Source organism: Hyperoodon ampullatus, assembly GCF_949752795.1.
Source record: "Hyperoodon ampullatus genome assembly, chromosome: 18".
Lineage (NCBI taxonomy): Eukaryota > Metazoa > Chordata > Mammalia > Artiodactyla > Ziphiidae > Hyperoodon > Hyperoodon ampullatus.
The window spans coordinates 60,570,857-60,586,894 of NC_136931.1; the positions used below are offsets into that span (position 1 = coordinate 60,570,857).

The following is a 16,038-nucleotide window of genomic DNA, read 5'->3' on the forward strand; positions in this document are numbered from 1 at the left end:
TGGCAGGTGGAGGCTCTCTCATATTCCTGGCTTCCCTCCCAGGTGCCTGGCTGGTGAATCCTCTTGTGTTCTGACAGGTGGGAGCCGATGCAGGTTGGGGATATGATCACAATCCTGCATTGTGGTAGGTTGCAAACATGGCCGCAGTTTTTTTACCCTCCCCCATGTGCAACCTGTTGCCCCTTAAGTGTGTAGTGCCCTCCTCTTCTGAATTTGCACTTGGCCATGGAATTGCTTTGGCCAAAGGGATGCTGGCAAAATGTGATTCAAGTAGAAGCTTGAAAAGTACTTGTGAAACTGTTATTTGTTTCTCTCTTGTGCCTCTACCACTGCCATGAAGATGAACATGCCCAGGCAAGCCTGCTGGAGGATGAAAGATGCTTGGAGCAGCGCCAAGTCTCCCCAGTGCCCCCAAGAGAAGCCAGCCTAGGTGAGCTGAGGACCAGCGTCCACCAGGCATCTGCAGGAGCCCAGACACCTCAGCAGAGCCACCTCCACGACCCCTTGTGGCTGTTGCTCCTGAAGTTTGCCAGCTAAATGATGCTGCCCACCATTCTGTACCACCTACAGTTCACCCTGAAAGGAATTCAGGGTGAAGATCTGGGTGAGGCACTCTATGCTCTGGGGAAAGTGGCAGAAATTTCCCTCTGAATGCAGTCTTTTTGGCCCTGTCCTGTTTGTCCATTTCTGTTCCCCTCTAACCTTAAAAGAACCTAATCAGAGGAATGAGATCACTAAGCAATTGAAACCAACTCCTGACTTATTCTCTCCTGAATACACATCATGCCTTGTCTAACCTGTCGATTCTTTTCCTAGATAAAAAGAACTATGACTAGCTCTCTACCCCCAATAGCGCCCCTAAGCAATCCTGCAGGCAGATCATGTGGGCAAGATAACATCTGAAGAGAGACTCAGCCAGTTCGACATGCAATGGAGAATGATGCAGAAGCCAACCTCCTGCCTCCATGATTCACTGATATTCCTCCATTTTTCCCTTTAAAAACTGTCAAGGCTGAGCAGGATCTTTGGAGTTGGTCCCTGGACACGAGTCCACCATCTCCCCAGATTGTCGGCTTTCCTGATTAAAGCACCTTTCCTTTCTATTGACACTTGCCTCTTGAATTATTAGCTTATGAGCGGCAAGTGGCCAACCCTGGGTTTGGTTACACCTCAGACATTAGATATGTTCAGGAGAAAATAATATGACCCAAGACTCTTTGATTCTCCCGTACTTAGAAAAGCACTAAATACACTAACTGATATGTCCGTTTGTTCCAACCAACAGTAGCCTTGTAATGAGGTGTGTGCTTGACTGCATGGACCCCTTCTCCAAAATCACACAGAAACTGACCTCCTACCTACCGTTTGGAGCAGTTCCTCAGAGCTCTCTGAGAGGCTCTCTCCTGGGCTATAGTCCTCAGTAAGTCCCCAAATACTGAAACTCACAGCTCTCACATTGTGCATTTTTACTTCAATCGACAATTTCTGTGGATTTTGTTGTTGTTGTAGTTAAGTGACATTATTGTGTCTAAACATAAGTGCTACATGCATATTCCAAGTATTTATGCAATATCGGAAGAGGTAAGTGAACGGATGCTATGAATCTTGGAAGGTATGAATGTTGGAAGATGCTCTTCCACTCAGAGTTGTGTGACCATCTGGGAAAGTCCCAGTGTCCACATGTGTGAGGTTATTACCATGATGGTTAAGGGCACAGACTCTGGAGCCAGCCTGCCTGGGTGTGAATCTTGGCTGGCTACTTATGATCTGTGTGACCTGAAGCAAGTGACATGAACTCTCTGTGCCTCTGTTCTCTTGTCTTGGGAAGATGGATAATAACAGAACCAGCCATATGGTTGTGAGAATTAAGTGGATCAAAATGTGTAAAGACATTAGCTCAGTGCTTACCACATGATCAGTGCTCAAGAAATGTTCATCATTCTAAATATTTGTGTAAAAATGGAGGAGATCCTAGTCAATGGTAGAGAGATACACTATTGAAGAGTACATTTATTCACTCATATATTCATCACAGCCTGGTGCCAGGGCTAAATTAACATAACAGACCTGGTCAGTGGTGGACACAGTATCCATTCTCCTTTGCTGTAATAATAGAAGCTATTAGGTGACACAGGATTGCCCAGCTAAGGACTGCACTTCCCAGCATCTCTTGCAGCTAGATGTGGTCATGTGACTATGCTCTGGCCAATGAGGTTTGAGGAAAAGTGATCTGGGCATCTTGTAGGAGTTGCCCTTTGAAGGACTAAAGTGTGTCTTCCCCTTCCCTCATCCTCCTCCCCTTCCCCTGAGCCAGAATGTGGATGGGATGTGGGGGGTGAGCCCTCTCCAGCCACGTGGCACCAAGGTCAAAGGAACTTGGCTGCCCAACTCTACGGGAATGCAACACCCCAGCCCTGGGAGTTTTACACACAGACCACAGCTATGAGAGAGACATCAAGTTTGGTTTATTTAAGCAGCTGTATTTGGGGATTTTACATCACAGTAGCCCAGCATGCATGATTCCAGGGTGCTGAGTCAAGAGCAGGAAGCAGAGGGAGCTCAGGTATTAGGAAGCAGTGACAAAGCTGAGACAGCACAGGGGACATTCACACACCTTGATCTCACGAAACTCTAACACAGGCAGAGGAACAAAGGTGCAATTTGGGTCAGGTTTGGAAGGTTCAGGAGGAAATTGGGAATCAGAGTCAGAGTCATCCGGTTCCAAGTAATAGGTGAAGCAAACACTTGGCTGGAAGGAAAGCGAACAGAGAAGAAAGAACAGAACATTAGTTTCACACTAATGACATTTTGGGGTCAGATCATTCTTTGGGGGAAGGGCGGCATCCTGTACATTGCAGGATGTTGAGCATCATCTCTGGCCTCTACCACCAGGTGCCAGCAGCACCATCCCTTTAGCTGTGACAAAGAAAAATTTTCCAGACACTGAAGGTGTCCCCTGGGGGATAAACTGCCTTTGGTTGAGAATAGCTGCCTCATCCCATACTTCTGTTCTTGTGGTTGGGGAAAGGTAGGGAACTTCTACTGCCCATGAGCATGTGGCCCAGGTTGAGAGATTTAGGGTTCTCATCTCCTAAGCTGATGCTTGGTTCATTGGTGAGCACAGGACCCTAAATGAACCAATCAGAATGCTCTCTGTTTCTAGATTATTTGGTTCATCTACAGTGTCTCCCTATTGATATCTCATTAGTTAGTTGCATGGGGAAAACAAAAATCAGAAAGTATTCAGTGGGGAAAAGGGACAAGCATCTCAGCTGAGTGGATCAAAATTCGTATCACCAACGATGGCAGACAGACCTCGTGTGCATCTAGACGTGATGTCCTGATAAGGACAGGGCATCACTTAGGTGGTGTTCCAGAGATCGTAGCTTATCCTGAGTGCCATTAGAGGGACAGCGTAAAAAGCAAACAAGCATAGAAATGAAACAAAACAGAACCAAAAAAGCAATCAACATTGTACGAGGTGTGACTCTGATCTTCAGACTCATCAGTGTCATAAGAGGCAAAGAAAGACTGAGGGGATTTTCCAGCTTAAAGAGACTAAAGATACTTTACTAAGCACTATACCTGTCCCTACACAGGACCTTGTGTAGGAGGAAAAAGAACACCAAGCAGACAGTACGTAGTAAATTAACAAACCTGGAACACGGACAGCAGATGTGACGAAAGTGTGTATCAGGGTTAAAAGCCCAGAGGTGAAAACATGCCAACAGTAGGATAAGAGAATATTCTATTTCTAAGGTGATACACAGGGAAGAGTAGTTTTATATATATATATATATATATATATATATATATATATATATATTCCTATAGAAATATATATGAATATATATAATATGAGAAAACATGAAAATAGAAAAAATGATAACAATTGGTGAATTTGGATCATCTTTGTACTGTTTTTTTTAAAATCTTTGATTGTCATATTATTTTCTAATAAGATTTTTTAAAGAGTCCTCCCTGGCACTGCTGCAGACTCTAATAAGAAAGGCGTTCTTGCGAGCATCCTGACCCTGTGCCTCCCCTGACCTCTCCCTGTGGCCCCGCTGGTTCCCCATCAGGGCCGCTCCAAGCTCCACTGCTGCCTGTTAAGAGTCCCAGAGACAGAGCACATGCCTTATTGGCCAAGGTTGAGTCAACGCGCCCAGCCGGGAACCTATCATGGGGAACCTTGGCATTGCCGGCTCTGATTGGTCAGGGGCATACCTGGAGCTGGTATGAGGATGGGATCAGATGCATCCAAGGTGCATAGAGACAGGTGGTCCCCCAAGAAAAATCAAGGGTGTTAGCAGAAGAAGGAGGAATGGTGTCCAGGTGGACAAAGCCACAGCTGCCTACCTTAGCAGGGACCGTTCCCTAGTTCATTCCTCCATTTAATCAGCCCACCTGTGTACAGTGCCTACCGCTGGTTACATCTGTTCTATGCACAGGGATATGTCATTGAATAACAGAGCAGGTTCCTGCCCCCGCCCCCACAGAACTACTCTAGTAGGGAAGACAGATGATGAACACACAGATAGAAGGTGTTCTCTCAGGTAGCAATAATTACTCTGAAAAAAATTCAGCAAGGCAGGGGGTTAGATCCAGATGAGGAGGAAGTGTCCAAGGGAGGCTTCATGGAAGAGGTGACATTGGAGCAGAGGCAGGAATTAGGAAAGAGAAGGAGGCAGGAAAGAGGGCAGCATCTTCAAGGAAAACCATCCTCTAGAGGATGGGGCCACATCCTTGGGGGCACAGGGACACCCAGCCACCCAAGGGTCTCTGCTGGGCAGAGAGGCTGGCAGATGTGCCTGAGCTCTCAGAATCCAGGGGCTTCTGGCTGAAGGGAGGACACAGGCAGGCTCACCATGGGACAGATCGGCAGGACTCTGAATGACAGTCTTCCCTTCATTCCAGTGGACTTCTTCCGCGGCTCACCAGGGTTCTCAGAAAGCAGGGCTGAGAGAGGAGGAAAGACTCATGAGGCCATCTTGCCCTCTGAGGCTTGAGAAACTCAATAATAATATCTTCATCATAAAATCACTGACAAGAACTAACATGTGTTAAGTACTTGCTATGTGTCAGGCACTCTTTTAAGTATTTTACACATCATAGCTTAATTGATTGTTCATAATAACTCTGAGATGGCTACTATCATCCCACTTTAGAGATGAGGAAACCAAGGCACAGAGAGGTTAGGACACTTGCTGGAGGTTGCACAGCATTGCCTGCAGACATGCATTAAATTGCATCCTGAAGGCCCACAGGGAACAGAGAGGGAATGTCAGTGAGTGAACGGGCTGGGGTAAGACAACAGGGGGCTCTGGAGAGGGTGGCACCCTGGGGAGCCCGTGTCCAGGAGGAAGGAACAGCTGATAAGCAGCTGCCTGTGGGGACACCTCTGCAGGAAATTGTCTAGTTTCCCCACAGAAGACAGATGTCTTGATTTAGAGTGAAGTCTCCTGATATTTCAAAGCTACCAACAAATCCAGATATTTTCTTAGAAACTCCTACTCTCCTGCTGGGAATGGAAATCCGCCTCTCTACGGAGGACCATTCAGTCAAACTCACCAAATTACAAATGCACATCCTCCTTTGATGCAGCCATTCCCCCTTTCAAACATATTGTCCTGGGTATACTCCCCTGTGTGCAATATGACCCAACTATAATCTTATTTCTACTTGCATTTATTGTCTTCCTCAAAGACTGGGAATAGCCCGAATGGCCACCTGCAGGAACCAGGTTAAATAAACTACAGGACAGGACAGACAGACCATGGAATGCCAGGCAGCTGGAACACAAACTTGTCATCTTGTGAGGAAAAGTCCCCAAGGTGGACAGGGGACACAATGCTTAAGGTCAAAGACCCCGAGGCCAAACGCTTCAAATCCCAGCATGAGCTAATCATTCATCCTTGTCAGCCCTCAGATTTCCCATCTGCAAAATGGGGCAATCACTGTCCTTACCTCACAGAGTTGTGAAGCGTGAGTGATTGGATGCTTGGAAAGCATTGGGACTGTGACTGGAAGATACCAAGTGCCAGATCAGAATTAAATGAAACAAGACAAAATAGGAACTGGCAGTGACATATACAGTACACACAGTACATCAGACATAAATACATAGTAACAGATATATACACATGCTTGTCTGTATGAGTGAGCATAGAACATTCTGGAAGATTGGACAAGAAGCTGGAAAGTAGCTACCTCTGGTAAGGGAGTAGGTAGCTAAAAAAGTGGCCTGTATCTTGTTTTGTATGATGGTTACACACAGCTATAGATGTGATGAAATTCAAGTAAAAACACACATGGATTGTGCCAATATCCATGGGCTAGTTTTGATGTTGTAGTATCATCATATAAAATAAAAATACTGGGGGAAATGGGATGAAGTGTCCATGGAACTTCTATGTACTATTATGGCAACTTCTTGTGAATATAAAATTATTGCAAAGTAAGATGTTTCAGAAAGAAAACATTACAACAGACCCAGCATCCCTCACTCATGAGGACAAGCCACCAGCAGGGTCCACAACCTACCCAACTCCTGCCCATCCCCTCAGCTAAATCCTTGGGTCAGGCCTCCATCATATCCCAAACAAATGACCTCGTAGCCCCTAGATCTGGCAACTGGATGCAAGGCCAATCCAGGCAGGTGACCAGATGACAGAAAGGAGCCCAGATTGATTCCAGTTCCCAGGAGACCCAAGAGACACCCCTGCAGGCTCTGAGCAGGGGAGAGACAAGACCCACTGACATGAGGGGATGTCAGGGATGTTCCATCCTGGGTGCCCCTCAGGGCACTCCCTTCCCAGGAGGAGCCAGTGGGAGATATTTGGGGTTGGGATCAGTCTTCAGGGTCAACACTTCCCCATCAGCCTTGCCCTGGAGACCCTGCCCACTGCCACCTGCGCACAGTTTTCCACCCCACGTGTGTCTCACCTCCTTTCTCCGGCGGCTTGGTCTGCACCGCCTCCGTTTCCTGGCCCTCGATGGTGCTGAGAGGTAGCATCGTGACACCACAGGTGCTCCCTATGGACAGGAGACCAGAGCAGTTAGTGTCTGGGCTGGGGACCCAGATGGCCCGGGTGTGAACCCCAGCACTGCTCTCAGGTGTTGGATGGACTCAGGCAGCTCCATCCCCTCCCTAAGTCTCCAGGTCCCCAACATCCAAGGGGAAGTGTTGGCAATGCCTCCCTCTAGTGTTCTTCCAAGGCCCAGTGCATGATCTGGGGAGAGCATTTGGCATGGCACCTGGCAAGGGTAAGGGCAGGGATCATGGGTCTGGTGTTTATGCCCCTTTAAGAAAAAGAAGAAATATTTTGAAACAAAAAGCTGGGACCCTGAAGGTGAATAACAGTTAACTGGATATCAAAAGGGCCTGTGGTGTCTGGCATATGGCAGGCACTAAATAAGTGCGCTCATGGTCAGCATTCCCAGTGCTGTATTTCAGGCCTGTCCTAAGGCTACATTGCAGCTTGACCAAATAGTTCAGACCAGGACCTCGCTTCCCTGACCTTGGGACCCCTTCTGGTACAGGATGCTTAAGTGATTGCCTCTCAGGACTGCTGTGAAGATGAGGGAACCGGTCCACAGACACCTCACCACAGCCCCTGGGGAGCGGCCAGCACTGCAGCAAGGGTGCCTAGCAGCAGGCTCAGCTGTGGGGTCCTGGGACCCCGCCTCCACTCCAGCTTTACCCTGGGCAGGGCTTGGACCGGTGTGTCTGGAAGGGGTGGGCTGGGGGGGGTTCCAGGCTGCTAGTCACTTGTCAAGAGGTCTCAAGGATTTAGTTTGCCAGATTTAACAAAAAGACATTACAACAAATACACAGCAAACTGAGATTTGAATTTTAGATACACAAGTCATTTGTTAGTATAGCATAACCGAACACTGCCTGGGGCATGTCTACATAAAAAGTCATTTTTTATTTAGTTTTCTAAATTATGTTTAAGTATAGGCAAGTCCCATGAAATATTTGGAACGTACTTATACTAAAAGGTAATTCATTATTTGTCTTAAATTCAAATTGAAGTAAGCATCCTGTATTTTACCTGGCAAGCCCCGATTCAGGGGTTTTTTAACCTCTTGTGCTGTCAGCTTTCCCGTCCATGAAAATGAGGAAAATAAATGATTAAACATGAGGATTAAATATGATTAAATACACACACACACTCACAACACACTATCTGGTAACTTAGAGTCAAACCTCTTCTTTGAAGCCTTTTTAAGATGCTTAAGAGCCATCACAGACTGTCATACATAATCGTGCAAATATAAGGTGCATCATATAGTGGGACCAGCGGCCAGGTACACACACACAGAAACGCACATTTTCAGATGAACACTGAGGAAACCAGGGCATAACAACACACTGACATCTGCAGACACACTCCAGGGAAGTCTGAGACCCCCACTACTCAAGCAGGCAGACCTGCTTGTCACTACTGAACGCCCCATTCACAGGCAATCCTGCACACACACACACTCGGGACACACAAAACTGCAGATGCACCAGCTGAAATTACACATCACCCTCCCACACAATTTCCCTCTGGCTGACACCCAGGGCCCATCCCTCCCAGGCTGCCCCTCAAAGATGCGCTCCCCAATCAGGCTCCCGGCCCCCACCCGCAGCACGCAGGCGCACAGAGGCGCTGGAGGCTCAAAAGCTGTTTTCCAAGCGCCTTCTCATCTGCAAACCTTCTTATTCGTTCTTAGTGAACCCCCAAACCTTTTGGCAGGGACTCCCCGCTCCTCCTCACCCCTAAAACTGCTCTATGGACTCCCCCCAAAGTCATGTTCCTATGTTTTTATTCGGCCAGTGAGATAACCGAACCCCTGACATCTAACTGGCCTGTCAGGTGTGCAGACCAACCCCCATACCTCCCGCCTCGTCCATGCAACTACAGAGTCCCCCGTCTGCCCGTCCTACCCCCTAAAACCTCAGGACCAGGACCCGGGCTCCTCCTCCACCTGTCCTGGACGGAGTCCCCGCCACCCCTACTACTGACACCCCAGCCTCCTCTGTCCCCTGCAGTCTTCCCTCCTCCCAGTGGCCAGAGAAATCCTCGGACCTGGAGTCGCCCCGCAGCTCACGAGGACCTGAGGATCCCGACCGCCCTCAGGGGAGACGCGGGTTCCTCAAGGGGCCCCACCGCGCGCACCATCGGGTCTCAGGGGCTCCTAGACAGCCGCTCCTGAGCCCTATTGCCCCGAACGCACCAGCGCATGCTGACCAGGCGGCCCCGCCCTCCCCCCAGGGACCCCGCAGCGCCATCCGGCCGCCCCCCGCCCCGCGCTGCGCCCCGCCCCATGGCGCACACCCTCAGAGCTGCGGCCTCGGGACTGACCTCCGGACCCGGGTTCTGGCTGGGCCGCTGGGCAGGAGCGGGCGGGCTTGCTCAGTGCTTGTCCTTGGCGCCCGGGTAGCGCTGGCTCCGAAGATGTCCAGGGAATCTGTGGACAAACTCGCAGGAATGAACAGAGCTGAGTCGCTCAGCGTCACGCAAAGCACTCCCCCATCCCCGGCCCCAAACAGAAGTCAGGTGGTTAAAACAGTCTCTGACACCAGCACAGGTATCTGAGTGTTGGCTGCAATTGTATTTCTAGGGGGGAGGGTCGGGGGCCTCATTCGTTAGAGGAACCAATTTAGGAGGTCGCCATGGGCAGGTTTTAACAGAATGAGAATCAGTTATGCAGGTAATGAGGGTAAGTACTGTTTCTAAACTTCTTATTTGAATATGAGGAAATATATGCCGCACACACCTAGAGAGACATGTATGTAGCGTGTACACTGGACCCAAACACAAAATATCTTTTATATACTGTATCACACTCACAGTAGTTCAAGAGTTTCCCTCCTTTTTCTAAACATTCTCACACTTTCACCCATATTGATTTCAGTCTGGCATCTATTCAAAGCAAGATCAGTCACCTTTGTTGTCAAGGATGTCATGGCGAATAGTTTACCCTATCTGGACCATACAGGCTGTGTCACAGCTACTGGACTTTGCAGGAAAGCATCCCAGACTCTACCTAAGGATGGACGTGGCTGTGCTCATGAGCCCTTATTCACACTACAGGCTGTGGGCTGGATGGCCAGGGTCTGCCCACTCCTGACCCAGAGAATTTTCTATGCCAGCTCCTTCAGTAGATGAAGCCAAGCTGCCCTCTGGCAAAAGGGCAGTTTGAGCAGAAATGTGGACAGATACAATTTGTTGTTTTTCTTTTTAAAAAGAAATACTTGGGCTTCCCTGGTGGCGCAGTGGTTGAGAGTCCGCCTGCCGATGCAGGGGACGTGGGTTTGTGCCCCGGTCCGGGAAGATCCCACATGCCGCGGAGCGGCTGGGCCCGTGAGCCATGGCCGCTGAGCCTGTGCGTCCGGAGCCTGTGCTCCGCAACGGGAGAGGCCACAGCGGTGAGAGGCCCGCGTACCGCAAAAAAAAAAATAAAATAAAATAAAAAAATAAAAAAAAATAAAAAGAAATACTTTGTGAAGATATGGATCCTGAGAGTCGAAAGAGTGTAATATAAAAATAGCCATTGAGTCTTGATTATGTACAACATTTGAAATAACAACCTTAAAAAAGCTCTCATGAGCCTTGGGTTTCTCTCCTATACATTGGGGATCATATTAGTTCCTATTTCTTGGACTCTGGTGAAGGTTACACTTGATCATCTATATAAAGTGTTCAGCTCCATACCTGACAGGTGGAAAGTGCCCAGGAAATGTTAGCATTTATCTACATTATCAGTAACCGACTGGTTAATCTGCCCCAGGAAGAGGGGTTGTCCTGCGGGCAGGGCACTGGCCACCCTGAGACTCAAACTGCCCAGAGGACCGTGCCTGGAGCCAGGAGTCTCCAAGAGCCATTGATAAGATGCTCCACCTGGCTGTGCTTCTTCAGCGTCTCACAGCACCAAGCCCACATCCTCACTTTCTGGGGTCTACGGTGTGTAATAATTCTGATAATGTAAGAGATCTAAAACTGTCCTGAAACAGACCCTTCTGTGACCATGGAAATATTCTGTATCTGCACCGTCCAGTGCGGTAGGCACTTGCCACATCTGGCCACTTAAACCTGCCCCGAGTGGCTGAGAAACCGTGTTTTGAATTTTTTTTAAGATTGATTCCTTTACATTGAAGTAGCCTCATGCAGTTAGTTAGTGCTTACTGTGTTGCAGAGCTAGAAAATTATACCTGAGTTCCTTCTCACATGCAAAACCTCATGTGCATCTAGATGTGATGTCCTGAGAAGGACAGGGCACCACTTAGGTGGTCTTGAAGAGATCATAGCTTACCTTGAATCTCGTTGGGGGAAAGGGTCTAAACAACAACAAGAACAACAGAGTAAAGAGCCATCGATATGGGGCAGGGTGTGACTCAGGTTTTCAAAACCGCCAGCGTTGTAAGAGGCAAAGGAGGGCTGAGGGGATTTTCCGGCTTAAAGAGACTAAAGATACTTTACTAAGCAACCTAGCCGAGACCTTGTGTAAGAGGAAAACGAACGTCAAAAAGACATTAGGTATTAAACCAACAAACCAGGAATACGGACATTAGATGAGATGAAAGCGCATGTAAGAGTTAAAAGCCCAAATGTTACAACAGTCTTACACTTACCAAAGAGAATGTTCTATTTCTAAGGCCACATACACTGAGGAATACATATGTATATTATAGATAATGTATATGTATATTATATATATATGAGAAAACATGCAAATAGAAAGAGTGTTAACAATTGGTGAATTTGGATGATCTTTGTACTGCTTTGCAAAATCTGTGACTCTTACATTTTTTTTCTAATAAGATTTCTAGAGAGTCCTCCCTGGGACTGCTGTAGGCACTAATAGGAAACGTGTTCTTGCGAGCATCCTCACCCTGTGCCTCCCCTGACCTCTCCCCGGGGCACCCCTGGTTCCCCATCAGGGCCGCTCCAAAAACTCCCCTCCCACCTGTTAAGAATCCCAGAGACACAGCAGACGCCTCACTGGCTAAGGTTGAGTCACCTGCCCAGCCTGGAACCCATCACGGGGGACCTTGGCATTGCCAGCTCTGATTGGTCAGGGGCATACCTGGAGCTGGTCTGAGGATGGGATCAGATCCATCCATAGTGCATGGAGACAGGTGGTCCCTCAAGAAAAATCAAGGGTGTTAGTAGGAGAAAGAGGAATGCTGTCCAGGTGGACAAAGCCACAGCTGCCTGCCTTAGCAGGGACCGTTCCCTAACTCATTCCTCCATTTAATCAGCTCATGTGTATACAGTGCTTACCGCTGGTTACATCTGTTCTACACACAGGGGTATGTCATTGAGGAACAGAGGAGGTTCCTGCCCCCAAGAACTACCCTAGTAGGGAACACAGATGATGAGCACACAGATACAGGTATGCTCTCGGGTAGCAATAATTACTCTGAAAAAACTTCAGCAAGGCAAGGGGGTTGGAGAGAAATGGAGAAAAGGTGAGCAAGGGAGGCTTCATGGAGGAGGTGATATTGGAGCAGAGGCAGGAATTAGGAAAGAAAAGAAGGCAGGAAAGCGGGCAGCATCTTCAAGGAAAACTGTCCCCCACAGGATGGGACCACATCTGGGATGAGGGAGGGACAAGAGGCACACAGCCACCCAAGTGTCTCTGCTGGGCAGAGATGGTGGTGGATGTACCTGACTTCTCAGAACCCAGGGGCCTCTGGCCAAAGGGAGGAAACAAGCAGACTTACCACAGGACAGAACGGCAGGACTCTGAATAACATTGTTCCCTTCATTCTGATGGGCTTCTTTGGTGGATCATCAGGGTTCTCAGAAAGCAGGACTGAGGGAGGAGGAAAGAGGCATGAGGCCATCTTGCCCTCTGAGGCTTGAGAAACTCAGTAGTAATAAAATCTTCAAAATGAAACCACTGACAAGAGATAATATATGTGGAGTACTTGCTTTGTGCCAGGCATGCATTTAAGTATTTTACACGTATTATCTTTTTTGGTTCTTCATAATAACTCTCTGAAATGGCTACTCTCATCATCCCACTTTAGAGATGAGGAAACCAAGGCATAGAGAGGTTAGAACACTTGCTGGAGGCTGCACAGCAGCACCTGCAGACATGCCTTAAATTGCATCCTGAAGACCCACAGGAACAGACTGGGAATGTCAGTGGGTGAAGGGGCTGGGGTAAGACAACAGGGGTGTCCAGGCCACAAAAAGGAGCCCAAATTCATTCAGCTCCCAGGAGATCTCTGAAGGGTCTGAGCAGGGCAGTGACAGGACCTACTGACATGAGGTGATGTCTGGGGGTTCCATCCTGGGAGCCCCTCAGGGCACCCCCTCCGCAGGAAGAGCCTGCGGGAGATATTTGGGGTTGGGATCAGTCTTCAGGGTCAACACTTCCCCATCAGCCTTGCCCTGGAGACCCTGCCCACTGCCACCTGCGCACAGTTTTCCACCCCACGTGTGTCTCACCTCCTTTCTCCGGCGGCTTGGTCTGCACCGCCTCCGTTTCCTGGCCCTCGATGGTGCTGAGAGGTAGCATCGTGACACCACAGGTGCTCCCTATGGACAGGAGACCAGAGCAGTTAGTGTCTGGGCTGGGGACCCAGATGGCCCGGGTGTGAACCCCAGCACCGCTCTCAGGTGTCGGATGGTCTCAGGCAGCTCCATCCCCTCCCTAAGCCTCCAGGCCCCCAACATCCAAGGGGAAGTGTTGGCAATGCCTCCCTCTAGTGTTCTTCCAAGGCCCAGTGTGTGATGTGGGGAGAGCAATTGCCATGGCGCCTGGCAAGGGTAAGGGCAGGGGTCATGGGTCTGGAGTTTATGACCTTTTAAACAATGAAGAAATATTACCTTTTTAAAAAAACTTTTTATTTTGTATTGGAGTATAGTCGATTAACAATGTGATAGTTTCAGGTGCACAGCAAAGCGACTCAGCCATACATATACACGTATCCATTCTCCTCCAAACTCCCCTCCCATCCAGGCTGCCACATAACATTGAGCAGAGTTCCCTGTGATATACAGTAGGTCTTTGTTGGTTATCCATTTTAAATATGGCAGTGTGTACATGTCAATTCCAAACTCACCAACTATCCCTTCCCCACTGGTAACCATAAGTTCATTCTCTAAGTCTGTGAGTCTGTTTCTGTTTTGTAAATAAGTAAAAATGAAAAAAAATTATGCCACAAAAAGCTGGGACCCTGAAGGTGAATGTCAGTTAACTGAATATCAAAAGGGCCTCTGGTGTCTGGCATACAGCAGGCAGTCAATAGGTGCACCTCATGGCCATCATTCCTAGTGTGATATTTCAGCCCTGTCCTAAGGCTACAAGGCAGCTTGACCAAATGGTTCAGACCAGGACCTTGCTTCCCTGGCCTCAGGGGCCCCATTCTGGTACAGGATGCTTAAGTCTTAAGTCTTAAGACTGCCTCTCAGGACTGCTGTGAAGATGAGGGAGCCAGTCGACAGACACCTCACCACAGCCCCTGGGGAGGGGCCAGCACTGCAGCAAGGGTGCCTAGCAGCAGGCTCAGCTATGGGGTCCTGGGGCCCCGCCTCCACCCTAGCCTTACTTTGGGCAGGACTTTGGCCTGTATGCCTGGAGGGTGCACTGGGGGGTTCCAGCCTGCCAGTCACTAGCCGAGAGATCTCAAGGATCAAATTTGCCAGATTTAACAACAAGATTACAAGAAATACACAGAAAACTGAGATTTGAATTTGAGATACACAAACCATTTTTTACCATAAGTATGTTCAAACACTGCATGGGTTATGTCTACATAAAAATAATTTTTTTATTTATTTTGCTAAATTATGTTTAAGTATAGGTAAGTCCCATGAAATATTCAGGACATAGTTATACTAAAACGTAATTCATTATTTATCTGAAATTCAAATTTAAGCAGGTGTCCTGTATTTTACCTGCAATCCCTGATTCAGGGGTTATTTAACCTCTTGCGCTGTCAGCTTTCCCCTCATGAAAATGAGGACTATAAATATTAAACCTGAGGATTAAATATGATTAAATACACAAACACACTCAGAACACACTGTCTGGTAACTTAGAGTCAAACCTCTCCCTCTAAGCCTTTTTAAAGAATAAGACCCGGGCTTCCCTGGTGGCGCAGTGGTTGGGAGTCCGCCTGCCGATGCAGGGGACGCGGGTTCGTGCCCCGGTCTGGGAGGATCCCGCATGCCGCGGAGCGGCTGGGCCCGTGGGCCATGGCCACTGAGCCTGTGCTCCGGAGCCTGTGCTCCGCAGGGGGAGAGGCCACAACAGTGAGAGGCCCGCCTACCGCAAAAAAAAAAAAAAAAAAAAAAAAAAAAAAAAAAAAAGAATAAGACCCATCACAGACTCTCACACATAATCGTGCAAATACAAGGTGCGTCAAAGGGCGGGAACACCCGGCCAGATAGACACACACACAAGTGTTAGAGACACACATTTTCAGATGAACACTGGGGAAACCAGGGCATAATGACACAAACACATCTGCAGACACACTCCAGGGAAACTCAGAGACCCCCGCCTCCCCCGTGGGCAGGCCTGCTTGTCAGTACTGAATGCCCTCCTCACAGGCAGTCCTGGACATGCACACACACACACACACACACACACACACACTCGGGGCACACACAACCGCAGACGCAGAAGCTGAAATTACACATCACCCTCTCCAACACGATTTCCTTCTGGCTGACACCCAGGGCCCATCCCCAGTTTCACCCAGGGCTTAACCCCCCGAGGTTGGCCCTCAAAGATGCGCGCCCCAAACAGGCTCCCTGCCCCCACCCGCAGCACGCAGGCGCACAGAAGCGCTGGCGGCTCAAAAGCTGTTTTCCAAAGGCCCTTCTCATCTGCAAACCCCTTATGCGTCTCAGCGAAGCCCCAAACACAACCGGAGGGGCTGCCCCCGCTCCTCATCCCTCAAACTACCCTCTGGACTCCCTGCAGGATCATTTTCCGATTTTCTACTTGGCCAGTTCGCTACCAGACCCCCTGATACCCGACCGGCCTCTCTGGTGTGCAGAGCAAACCTATTCCTCCCGCCTC

The 16,038-nt window shown here is 48.7% G+C and overlaps 1 protein-coding gene across 1 annotated transcript in view; it reads right to left on the minus strand.

Moving 5' to 3' along the window:
- LOC307066951 (uncharacterized protein) overlaps nt 1-9,283 on the minus strand; it is a gene marked incomplete at both ends in the record, with an annotated part of 44,609 nt that extends 35,326 nt beyond the window's left edge. Inside the window, 2 exon segments of the mRNA XM_079724162.1 lie at nt 6,946-7,035; nt 9,229-9,283. Of these exon segments, the coding sequence (XP_079580288.1) occupies nt 6,946-7,035; nt 9,229-9,283 (145 nt within the window).
- Between the last annotated feature and the right edge of the window lie 6,755 nt (nt 9,284-16,038).